The sequence below is a fragment of the Cebus imitator genome, unplaced genomic scaffold (genome assembly GCF_001604975.1).
Source record: "Cebus imitator isolate Cc_AM_T3 unplaced genomic scaffold, Cebus_imitator-1.0 Scaffold20, whole genome shotgun sequence".
Classification (NCBI taxonomy): Eukaryota; Metazoa; Chordata; class Mammalia; order Primates; family Cebidae; genus Cebus; species Cebus imitator.
In genome coordinates, this window is record NW_016107335.1 from 7,941,311 (window position 1) to 7,953,041 (window position 11,731).

The 11,731-nt window shown below is 60.0% G+C and overlaps 2 protein-coding genes across 4 annotated transcripts in view; both read right to left on the minus strand.

The window, feature by feature from the left end:
* Window positions 1-1,035: 1,035 nt before the first annotated feature.
* On the minus strand, window positions 1,036-6,874 carry ASIC3 (acid sensing ion channel subunit 3). Of its 2 annotated transcripts, XM_017520458.2 has the most exons (11): window positions 4,417-5,449; window positions 3,597-3,747; window positions 3,252-3,379; window positions 2,912-3,101; window positions 2,770-2,826; window positions 2,528-2,675; window positions 1,909-2,000; window positions 1,748-1,827; window positions 1,574-1,645; window positions 1,334-1,392; window positions 1,036-1,216 (listed from the first exon to the last, which is right to left on the minus strand). In XM_017520458.2, the coding sequence occupies exons 1-11, from the start codon at window positions 4,948-4,950 to the stop codon at window positions 1,138-1,140; spliced, it is 1,590 nt and encodes a 529-aa protein (XP_017375947.1). In that variant the 5' UTR covers window positions 4,951-5,449; the 3' UTR covers window positions 1,036-1,137. The 2 variants fall into 2 exon arrangements, with proteins under 2 accessions (XP_017375947.1, XP_037591579.1); XM_037735651.1 differs by lacking the exons at window positions 1,036-1,216; window positions 1,334-1,392 and adding an exon at window positions 6,403-6,874 and having other exon boundaries at window positions 1,399-1,645.
* Window positions 6,875-7,021: 147 nt separating this feature from the next.
* Window positions 7,022-11,731, minus strand: part of ABCB8 (ATP binding cassette subfamily B member 8) — a 20,199-nt gene continuing 15,489 nt past the window's right edge. For both annotated transcript variants that reach the window (XM_017520407.2, XM_017520415.2), the window contains 2 exons: window positions 10,322-10,572; window positions 7,022-9,180 (listed from right to left, as the gene is read on the minus strand). In XM_017520407.2, the coding sequence (XP_017375896.1) occupies window positions 9,040-9,180; window positions 10,322-10,572 (392 nt within the window). In that variant the 3' untranslated portion in view covers window positions 7,022-9,039. The remainder of the gene's footprint in view (window positions 9,181-10,321; window positions 10,573-11,731) is intronic.

Consider the following 11,731-nt stretch of genomic DNA (forward strand, 5'->3'; position numbering starts at 1 on the left):
CTCTGCAGGGGCCATGGGCTGGCGGGGGTCTCTGCTCTGGTACTGCCGGCTCCAATCCTGCTTCCGGCTCAAAGGCAGCACTTTGCTCTGCTATCTAAGAGGCTGTGACCCTCACCCCTCACCCCTGGGGCAGGGCAGCACTGTCACTGCACACTCCTTCCTCCCTCCCTCTGTACAGGAGGACCTGACATGGTCCGTCTGGGCGAGGAGGCCAGTATCCAAGAGCAAGGACGGGCTCTCCACCAGGGTGGGGGGAGAAAAGCTGGGGCTCTCTCCCTGCGGTTTTCCATATCTCAGATGCACCTCCTAGGGTCTCTCTCATCATCCCCCATACCCACGCCTGCAGGCTGGCACAGGAGAGCCCCAAAGATATGGTATTATCAGGAACACCCCCTCTCACTCCCTGTTTGTCAGTTTCCCAAGGTTTGGGGTACAGTGAAAGAGAGGGAGATTGGGCCTATGGCTGGGGCCTGGTGTGTCCTTACTGGCAGGAGGGAAAGGGAGGGCTCCCCCCACCCCCACCCCAATGGTCTCAAGCCTGGGGCCTTTGGCTCTTGTGGGGAGGCTGGAGAGGCTGAACTGTTCCTCTGGAGTTAGGCCGTGTGCCACACTTGGTCCCAAATGTGGGAAAGGAGTCAGGATCTAAGGCAGGACACAGCTGTATTCTTGAACGTGGAATCCGTGTCCCCCTTCCCCCACCCCCCACCCTCTTCTCCCTGCCTCTTCTCGCTGGGCTCTGGGCAGCAAGTTCTTCCAGTTACACCTTTATCGCTGACTGTGATTCTACACCTCACACCTAAGCCTGGGCTTGGAGGGTAACTGTTCTCCTTCCTCTCTGCGATGTCAGTCTAGTAAACTCAGACTGAGGTGTAAATGACTGACAACCTCTTACTACCATTCTACCCTAGAGATTCATGGGGGTTCACGGGCCCAGCTCCACATTTCTGAAGCCATGTCCAGCTGGATGATGGCTGGCAGAAGACTTCTGATGCCTGAGTTGGGCTGACCTCAGCCTGTAAGAGGAACACCTGAGGCTGATGCATTGGGACTTTATTTGGGGTGAAGATGGAAAAGCTACGTGCAGGCTAGACATGTCCAGGATGCCAGGGTGGGGCTCCGAGGATGCAGACAGCGGGTCTAGAGCTGAGTGACAAGGTAGCAGGTGCGGTGGGACGCTGAGAGAGTCTTGGTGACGGCACAGGGAGGGGTGGGAGGTCTTCGGGGACAGAGCATAGTGCTGGGGTGGAAACCGGCATAGCCACTGCCCTGGGCCTGCCCCTGCCCTCCTTGGCTGCCCTTCCTCCCTTGATCTTAGGGGGCCATTACGTGTTACCTGGGGCCCAGGCTGAGTTGGGGAACTTGGGTTCGATGGCTGCCCAGCCCTTCCTGAAGCTGTGGGAGGAGGAGAGGGTCAGAGGTGGGAAAAGGTCCTCCTCCCAGGGACCAGTCAAGATTGCTGCACACCCTCCTGCCTCTGTTTTTCCTCAGCTGGGGTGGGATGGTGGTCTTAGGCTTCAGGGGTGGGGCCTAGCACCCTTGGAGTTGGCAGGGGCTCCAGAAGAGGGGCTGTTACCAGATTGGTGCTGGAGTGCCTTTGGGAGGGCCTTCGGTTCCAGAAATATCCCAGGACCTTGTCTTGGAACACCTGAAGGCAAGCAGGATGGGAGGCGGCCGGTGCATGCCTTACCCTGATCCTAGGGGCCCCGATTCCCACCTCCCGCCTCCCGCAGTGGGAGCCCTGGCCCACCTCACAGAGGTAGTCTAGGATCTCGAGGATGGTGAGCAGGCTGGCCCCGATGAACAGCCCCATCTGGCCCCCAATGTCTCCTGTGGAGACAGGGTCACCCTTCAACTCACAGCCACCTGCCTGCCCACACCTCCCCAGCCCTGGAGGCCTTGCACACATACCTAGCAGCTCCGACATCTCATAGGCCTTCTTCTGCTCCACAGTCTCATAGTTGAGGGCCTCAAAGAAGACCTCCAGGGCCAGCACGTTCTCCCTGAGGACAAGAAAGGCCTCAGATGTGTGCTGGCCACTGCCTGGTGCCCACTGCTGGCAAGAAGCAGCTGTAGGTTCTCCCACTCCTTTCAAGAACCCTGGGAGGGGCCGGGCATGGTGGTGGCTCACACCTGTAGTCCCAGAACTTTGGGAGGATGAGGAGGGAGGATCTTGAGGCTAGGGGTTTGAAACAGCCTGTGGCCTGGGCAACATAGTGAGACCCGCTCCCTGCACTCCCCTCCCCCTCCGCAACCCCCCACCCCCTCCGCAACCCCCCACCTCCGCCGTCTCTGTTTTTTAAAAGTAAAGATTTTTAAAAAGGAAAAAAACACTCCTGGGAGGGGGCGTCAGTATCCCCCGGGGGCAGAAAGGTTAAGCAACCAGCACGAGCCCCAGAGCCAGTGAGGCTGCAGAGGCTGCCTCCGCCCAGGCTACACGCACGAGGGCTCCAGCCCGCCCCGCTCCGCTCCACCCCACCCCATCGGGAGGTCCCGGCTTGGAGGCACCCGCCAGCCCCGCGCGGCTCACGCGATGTAGGCCTCGCTGCGGTTGAGTTTCCGGGACAGGAAGCGCGCGGCAGAGCGGCTCGGCATCCGCACCATGGAGAGCTCCTTGGCGTAGCGGGTGCTGGCGCACGGGTTGGGACAGGCGCAACCGTCCTTGTGAAGCATGGCATCTGCGGGCCACCGGGGCGCGTCAGCCACTTGCCCGGCGGGTTAGGGGCCCGGGCCGAGCAGGGCGGATGGGAGGTGGGGGAGGCTTGCCGTTACCTATGGCAGGGTGGGCACAGTCCTTGTACTGCTGGGGGCTGCACACTGGCGCGCCGCCTGCGGGTGCCGGGGAGACGGCTTGAGGAGCAGCCTCAGCTGCTTGGGCCCAGATCGCTACGGGACGTGGATCCCAAATCCTCACCTGGCATGTACATCATTCGGCAGCCACACTTCCGAGCCACGTAGCGGGTCTCGCAGACCAGGCGACACCCCATTAGGCTATAGGGAGGGCTGGAGCTGGGGGAACCCAGGGGATCAGAGGGCTCTGGCTCATAGTTGGGGTTCAGAGATACTGAACTGCAGTCGCCCCAGGGCGGTGGCAGGAAGCTCAGCTGTGGGGGGACAGGGTTAAGAAGGCTTTCCGCGAGAATGTGAGAGGTCATCTGGGAAGAGGCCCATGGACAGGTCTGAGGAGCTGAGGGTTTAGGGTTCGAGTTGGTGTGGGCTTGAAGGAGGGGGTGTGGAGGCACACGGGAGGGTACCTGCTGCTGCTGGCAAGAGATAAAGGTCTGGAAACCTGGGGACACCCCCAAGCCCAGCTGGTCGATGATGGGCGGCTCCTCCTGGCTGTGGATCTGCACTTTGATCCCCACCTCAAAAGGGGTCTCGTCTGTTGGGGAGGGGCCTGTGAGGCCTGAGACCCTGTGGTCAGGTCTCCTCCCCAACCAGATCAGACCTCTCACTGCAGACCCCTCTCTCCAGGACTGGGATGAGCCAGCCCAGCCCCTTTCACAGGTCCTGGGGAACACCCTGGCACCTCCTCTCCTTCCCCTAGCCTTTTGCACCCAATCCATGCCCTCCCCCAGCCTTGTTCGTGTGCTCCCTACCATCGTCTTTCCACACGGGTAGATACTCCTCCTGCTGCACGTCCAGCATGAGGTCCAGCCCATTGCCTATGCCACCTCTAATAGTGGTGAGGAGCTCTGCCCCATCAGTGCCAGAGTTAAACGTGTAGCACTTTCCCATCCGGGTGAAGACCTGGGGTGGGCAGACAGGGTGACCACTGTCTCCCCCAGGCAAGCACATGGTCATGGGACCTTGCCCTGCCTCATGCTCTGTTTGTGCCTCTTCTTTGAACACTGAAGCCCGCATCTCAATGCCCCCAGCCCCACACTCCACGTGGGCACATGTTGCAAGTCCATCACCCCAGCTCCTCTGCCTGCCATCCCCCACCAAAGCCCAGGGCACAGCCTGCAGGTTTTGCCGTGTTTCTCTGGGGACTCGGGGAAAAGGAAATGGGCCACTGTGGCTCTCCTCCGGGGTTGGCAGTATGTTGAAAATTTGGAGGGAAAGCAAGCCCTGTCCTCCTGGCAGAGGCAGAGGTCTTCTGCCCTAGAATGGTCCCACAAGGGAGGATCCCCAGCCCCAGGAGCAGGGTCTCCACAGGCCAGACCTCAGGCTAGAGCCAGCCGGGGTCAGTGTGGTCTCACATGCTGCCCTCGGGTTGGGAGACAGAGAAAGCCCCAAGAAGCACAGCTTCCTGGGCTGCACAGAGTGGCACTGGGGGCTGTGGAGTCCATGGCTGGTAGGAAGGAACAGATCCCCTGGCTTTGGGGGAGCCTATGCTGGCTAGGGGATTATGGGTGCTGGGTAGGGACTGGCTGGCCCTCAGGATCCCTGGCAGGATAGGTAGGGAGGTCAGCTCACCATGGTGAAGTTTTCAGGCCCACAAGGTTCGCCACGGAAGCGACAGTCCAGCAGCATGTCGTCCAGGGAGTGCCCAGCACGGTCATAGAGTTGTGCCATGTCGAAGGTGGGACTGGGCATGAAGCCGGGTGGGGCAGGGGGCCGGCCCAGGGCATGCAGGAAGGTGGCGTGCTCTGCGGGGTCCAGGCCCAGCAGCGCGGCCCCGGCCCAGTGGAGGTCATTGGGCGTGAGGCGCGAGCGGCGCAGTGGATTGATGTTGCACAAGGTGACAGCTGGGAAGATAAGCTGGTGGCTTTCTCGCTCGTCCAGGGCAGTCTGGTGGTGGTACTCCCTGTAGTAGCGCACCCTCCCAGCCACCTGGTAGAGGAAGGTGACCACTGACAGGACCACGGCCGCTGCCCACATCCCCCGGCGCAGGCTCAGGCTGCCTGGCCCGAAGACGTGGCCCACCCCATGCATCGAGCAGTTGCTGGCGAACACGCGGATGTCCGAGGCCGGCCGCCGGGCCTCCTCCGGGCCTGAGGTGGGCTTCATGGCCAAAACTCAGGAGGAGGACTAGCTAGAGAGGCTTGGACGGAGTGAGAGAGGGTCAGTCAGGGGGCTGAGAAGGCTGAGATAGGATTCAGGGGGCCAGGCGAGGAGAGGGTGGGAGAGAGCCAAGGCTGGGAGGCAGGGAGGCACTAGCCTGGCAGTGTTGGAGGAGATGATCTGGCCCGTCGGTCCCGCTCAGCCTTCCCGAGGAACACGCAGTGGGTCCACTGGGCTAGGCACTGGGCTGGGGACTCGGCAGCAGACCAGGTGGGATGCAGCTGACCGTGGCAGGCAGGGGCTGCGGAGGGAGCCGTGCTGAGGCGGTGCTGAGCCGGCGCTGCCGCAGAGGATTGGGTTTCAGCAGTGAGGGGGGAAAGGGGGCCGGCAGAGCAGTCTGGTGGGTAGGGGAGGTCCCTGGGGCCCCAGGCTGAGCCATTAGTACAGCCTGGAGGGGGGCATGGCTGTCCAAGATGAGAGGCGCCAGGAGGAAACCGCAGTGATCCTGGGGAGAGCGTGAGGAAAGCCCAGAGGTAAACTGGGCCTGGAGGTGCCTTGCGGCCCCCTAGGTTCCCAGCTGCAGCCCCTGTATACCAGCCCTGAGGGTCATTTGCTGACCCCTGCCTAGCTCCTCTCTTCTTTCACCTCTCCGGCCTTCCCTCTAGCTTCACCTACGATTATCTGTTCCTTCACAAAGACCAGAGCTGGCTCTTGATTAAGCTGGGAAGTGGTTGGAACATTGGCATCGGCAGATCTCTTCTATGCCCCCAGCATCTCAGCCTACACTGGATGCCCAGGGCCCTCTTCAGGTCCCACTTCCAGGGTCCGTCTGTCTCCTAAGTGTCCCTCTCCCCCTAGGAAGTCAGAGCCTACCTCCCCACACTCAGGCCCTCCCATTGAGGATGTTGGCCTCTACCACAATGGTTATGGGCCCACCTGCCACCCCAGGTAGAAAGAACATGGCGCCCCACCTGCCACCCTCCAGGGTACCACACGAGTACTCCACCTGTCATCCTCCCGGGTACATGAGTGCCCCATCTGCCATCTCAGACACAACATGGGTTACCTGTGATTTCCCATCTTACAATGCTATATCCAGGACCTGGAAAAGCTTCATTTTTCCAAGTGGCTGCGTACCACCTGTTATGTGCATATACCATCATTCATTCAATGACTCCCCCACTGAGGAGCACTGGGGGTTTCCAGTTTTCCCATTACAAACAATGTTGCCATATCAACACAGAGGTGAACTCCCAGGAGGGCTGCTGGGCCAAAAGACCATTGGGTTGGTCATCTGATAGATGACAGTTTCCCCCACAGGAGTCATGCCATTTTGCACTCCCACGAGTAATGTGGGAGCAGGTCTGCTTCGCATGGGGCTTTTCTGGAGCTGTCAAGCCCTGAGCTTGCATGGTGGGAGACAGTGAGCCTGGAGAGGGCAGGGCCGGCGCATCTGACCTAAGATGCTTCCAGTGATCCAGGGGAGAAGGTGATGGGTTGGAGGCGGGGCAGGCTCCCAGAGGCTGGGGAGGGACCTCCAGAAGGCAGTTACTTTTGTGAGGTAGTGCCAGCTGACCTGCAGTGGGATGAGGACGTTGTGCGGATCCATGGCCCTGGGGATGAGGTGCAGTTCTGGGAGGAAGCCCTGACCTGCAGAGAGCCAGGCAGTCCTCATCGGTGTCACACTGCATTTGGCTAAATGGTTGTCTGCCCCCATGTATCTGAGAGTTAGAGGACATTCCCTGTAGGCCTTTGGGAAAGCTGGCTCACTAATTTATTACTGAAATTTATTTCTCTTCTATCTTTGCCCAAAAAAGTACCTGAGGCCGCCAGGCTGACTTTGGTGGGCTTTTTTGACCATAAGTAGTAGAAACATGGTTCTACCAATCAAATGTGTGCACACACCATGCTGCGGCTGCTGGGCCACCTGTCTGTCCTGCCAACAGGACACAAGCTTCACGGGGGCAGGGGCTGTCCTCATTCCCCATAGTGGGCTCAGTGGCACATGGCAGGTGTTTCATTAATAAACACTCTGGAAGGACTGAGTACCATGGTTACAGCACAGCACTGCACTGTGCTTTGCAAGTATTTTACTGTAGATTATCCCACATACACTCTCAAAACAGGCATTCCCCATCAAGCACTGCTAGGCTCCGGCTCTCCACTGTGGAGCCAAGGCTGAGGCGAGGTTAGGCAGATGGCATGGCTCTTGCAATCTAGCTCTTCCAGCTGGACTAGCTGTGGGGTTTAACTGCTCCTTTAGTGGGCTAGTGGAGGGCTGGATTTGAAGAAGCTGCCCAGATGTAAGGAGAGCCTCAGAATCTGGTGTCAGAGGCGTCTTGGGCAACCTGAGGCTGGTGACTGAGGGGGTGAAGCAGGCCTTGGCTGGCTGGCTGCCTGGTATGGGAGGGGTCAGGCCAACAAGCAGGGCCCCCAGGCAGGGCTCACGGACTTGCCAGGAAGCTGAGGCCTGCTCTGGGCTGCCCTAGGGAGGGGTTTAGCTGCGAAGCAGCCGGGAGCCAGCCCCAGGCTCTGCTTCTGGGCCTCCAGCCTCTGATCTGTCAGGAAGTGGGATATCAAATCAGGGTGGATGTGGGCCTGGGGTTTTTGGATGGCTTGTCCCCACAGTAGCACCTAGTTCTAAACCATACACCCACAAGAGCCTGTGGGTCCCACTCTGGCTCCTGCACACAAACTTGAGCCACTTGCTGCCTCTTCCAGGCTGGCCTCCCCAGCACCGGCTGTTCCATCAGCAAACTGCCACCACCCCTGAAAGAGGGCACTGACTGCCTTTCTTTGCACAGATAAATCCAGAATGCCTGGCTGACTGTGAAGGTACAGGGCAGGCACCCCCTCTTCCCCTGCTCAGGGGAGCAGGGCCCCGTATAGTCCCACAGCCTTGATGTGGCTGGAGGGGAAAAGGATCCCAGCAGGAAGTGACGGCAGCGAGGAGGTGGGGAGGGCCAGTGCATCCGCAGCAGGGCAGGGGCATGAGGTCCTGGGGCACCAGTTCAGCTAAGGCCCTACCTGTGTGCTTTTCCAGGCCTCTCTGAAGCCAGGTAGAGCCTAGCCCTCATCCACAGTCTCAGGGCCACAGGCGCCTGTCACTCAGGCTGTCTGCCTTCCCCTTTTAAGGTGTGCCTCCCAGACCTTGCTGTGGAGACTGGCCTGTCCACAGCCGTACTCTCCTGGACCAGTTCTGTACTGGATTCTGCAATAGCTGCTCCATTGAGCTCTGTACTCATCAGCACTGTGGGCAGGAAGCCGAGAGCTCCAGGTGGGCAGCAGCCTATCCTATCTCCTTCAGAGCTGGGTGTCCTTGGTGTAGAAGGAGGCGGGTCCACCATCTCAGTGGGTCAAAGACTCCAGTCACACAGGGCAGGGCCAGCGGAAGACAGCCAGGCAGGCTGGTGCTTACTCCCTCCTATCCTGACCCAAGAGTTGGGCCCGGTTAGGCCTGTGTCCCTCAGGGGTAGGAAGGGGAGGCGAAATCTAGACATCAGGACTATATTCCCCGTTCAGGGAGAAGGGAGGGAGGTTGTTTGGAAGATGGGGACTGTGGGTTCTGGGGTGAGCCAGGGGATAGGCTCCTTTTCCCAGGGTCCAGTGAGGCAGTCAGTCTAGGGAAGTGAGGTCCTGGCAAGGGTGTGGGAAGAGCCTAGGTTTGAATTCCCAGCCCATGTCGGACCCTGTTTTTTAAAAACTCCCTGGCGCTGCAGGCCTGGCCAACTTGAGGCTGTTGGGTCGGGTGGGGAGACTGGGCAGGGCGTCTCTGAGAGGTCTGGAGGGGTCTGGGCAAAGGGAGAGAAGAGTGGAGGTGCCTTGCGGAACTCTGCCTCTGCCCACGTGCAGCCCAGTGACTCTGGTGGACTCTGGTGGGAGGGAGGCAGCCGGCAGGACTTGGGATGGAAGTGAGGGTTGGGCCTCCCCTGCCAGCCGCTCGGCCCGCCCCGGCTTTATTGTAAGCAGGAGCGGCCACAGTGACTCTCCACATGCTGGCCCTCCTGGGGGCTCAGTCCCTAGTACGTTCCCCCCAGACTGAGCCCCAGCTGTAGCACCGACGCTTGGCAGCAACCACACCTCTGGGGGCTCTTCTCAGGACTTGCGCTGGGAGCTTCCGGGGTCTTCTGGCTTCCTGGGTGGTGGGGCCGCCATCTTTGGGGTGTCCAGGGCCTGCCTCCGGATAAGCTCAGCGTACAGCCCGCCCTTCTTCAGGAGCTCTTCATGGGTCCCAGCCTGGAAGACAGGAGGGAGGGGCAGATGGTTGATTCAATGTGTGCAGACTTCAGAACCCTGGAAGGGCTGAACCTCTCAGCCATTGGGCCCATGGTCACTAAGACAGTGCCCCTTCTGGGGACAGTCTCAAACCAATGCCCTATCTGAAAGGAGCCACCATGGGCATGCTGCATTGGTTAGGACCACTTCCCTACTTAGCTGAACACGATTGGAAGAACACGATTCCTGGCTGGGCGCTGTGGCTCACACCTGTATCACAGCTCTTAGGGAGGCAGAGGCAGGAGGACAGCTTGAGCCCAGGAGTTCCAGACCTGCCTGGACAATATAGCGAGACCCCACTCTCCACAAAAAACAAACAAACAAACAAACAAAAAACCATGATTCCCTCTGTCCCCCTTACAGAGCCCAAGGCTCTCACTCAGGACCCGAGTCCCTGCACAAGCCCCTCAGCCTTGGCTTGAACGAATGGCTGTGAGCCAATGCCACACAACCTCAGGGGTCCCGCTCCTGCCTTCCCACACAGGGTCCTGGTGCTGCTTCTCCTGCACCTCAGACCCTGGGCAGCCAGCCCTGCTCCTTGCTCCCATTACCACACTCTTTCTGAGTATGTTTCCCTTTTTTTTTTTTTGAGACAGGGTCTCATTCTGATGCCAGGCAGGAGTGCAGTGGCACTATCATCGTTCACTGCAGCCTCAGCCTCTGGGGCTCAAGTAATCCTCCTGCCTCAGCCTCCAGAGTAGCTAAAAATATAGGTGCATAAGACCACAAAGACTATTTTTTCCTTTTGGTATTTTGTAGAGACAGGGTCCTACTACGCTGCCCAGGCTGGCCTTGAGAGATCCTTCTGCCTCAGCCTCTCAAAGTGCTGGGATTACAGGCACCTGGCCAATACTTTTCCTTTTGATCCTGGGAGCTGATGATGCACTTATGCTATCCCAGAGGACAGAGGAAGAAACTGAGGGCCTGAAGGCCAGGGCTTGGCTGATGCAGGAACTCCTGACTCCACATGGGATGCTGCTTCCAGAGCAGCCCCCAAGGCCCTAGGGCAGGCCACCCTTCATATAACTCATGGCAGCATCGTGCCACTGTCCGTGATGAAGTTATCCTTGACCCACTGATCCACACCACTTGGCCGACTAACCTCCCAGACGCAGCCATCGGCCATGACGATGATGCGGTGGGCCCCACGGACGGTGCTGAGCCGGTGAGCTATGACCAGCACCGTGCGGCCTGCACTGGCCCGGTCCAGGGCCTCCTGCACAACCCGCTCAGACTCCGCATCCAGTGCGCTGGTGGCTTCGTCCAGTATCAGTACCGTGGGCTGCTTGATGAGGGCTCGGGCGATGGCCAGGCGCTGCTTCTGGCCCCCAGACAGGGTAGTGCCCCTCTCACCTGGGAAGGGATGGGCAGGGCAGGTGCCTGAAGCTGTGCACTTGAGGGTGGCCAACAAAGGGGCACCGGTTCCTTCCTGAACTCCCATTAAGATCCTTGGAGTGCCCTTCATAGCACCATGCACGTTCCTCCTGCCTCCGACCCCCACCCCAAACTGTACAACCTCCTCCCACCTCTGACCTCCCCCACCCCACACTGTGCACCCTCCTCCTGCCTCTCACCCCACCCTGAGCTGTGCCTGCAGCTCCCGCCACCTTCCCAGCCTCCTGGGTCTCTGCGGCTGTGGGGAACATCTAGCACCCAAACATAGGCTCTGGGGTCCAGTGACTCCAGGGAGGTGGGATTCAAAGCCCACAGAGGACAGCACGAGTGGCAGCCTGGAAGCCAAAAAGGATCTCAAGGTGACAGCAAGTGACAGGTAGGTAAGGGCGTAGCCCCAAGAAGGCCCACATGAGCAGGAAGTACTAAGATCAGAGAGACAAGGAAAGAGCCACCCAAGAGAGATGTGGGAGAGCACCCAGTGAGGACAGCTGGTATCTGGATGGTGGATGAACACGGCTGGGGGAACAATCGAGACCACGAGGCTGGGCTGGGGACAGTGACCCCACAGCTCAGAACACTGGACCCAGTCGGACTGACCAGAGTTGAGAAGCCCCGGTATCTCTGCATCCTGAGAAGTGCTTAAACACTGCAACAGAGCCAAGACCCTGGCCAAGACACAGGCCCCAAAGGTTGGAAAGAGAAGACCTGGGAGCTCTGCATGTCAACTGCTGCCCTGCAGTGCTAGGCTGCGTGCCTAGTTCAGCCCTGCGGTGCCAGCTACGTGCCCCTAGTTCAGCCCTCAGTGCCAGCTGCGCGCCCCTAGTTCAGCCCCGCCGTGCCAGCTGCGCGCCCCTAGTTCAGCCCCGCCGTGCCAGCTGCGCGCCCCTAGGTCAGCCCCGCCGTGCCAGCTGCGCGCCCCTAGCTCAGCCCCGCCGTGCCAGCTGCGCGCCCCTAGCTCAGCCCCGCTGTGCCAGCTGCGCGCCCCAGTTCAGCCCTCAGTGCCAGCTGTGCGACCCTAGTTCAGCCCTGCCGTGCCAGCTGCGCGCCCCAGGTCAGCCCTGCCGTGCCAGCTGCGCGCCCCTAGTTCAGCCCTGCCGTGCCAGCTGCGCGCCCCTAG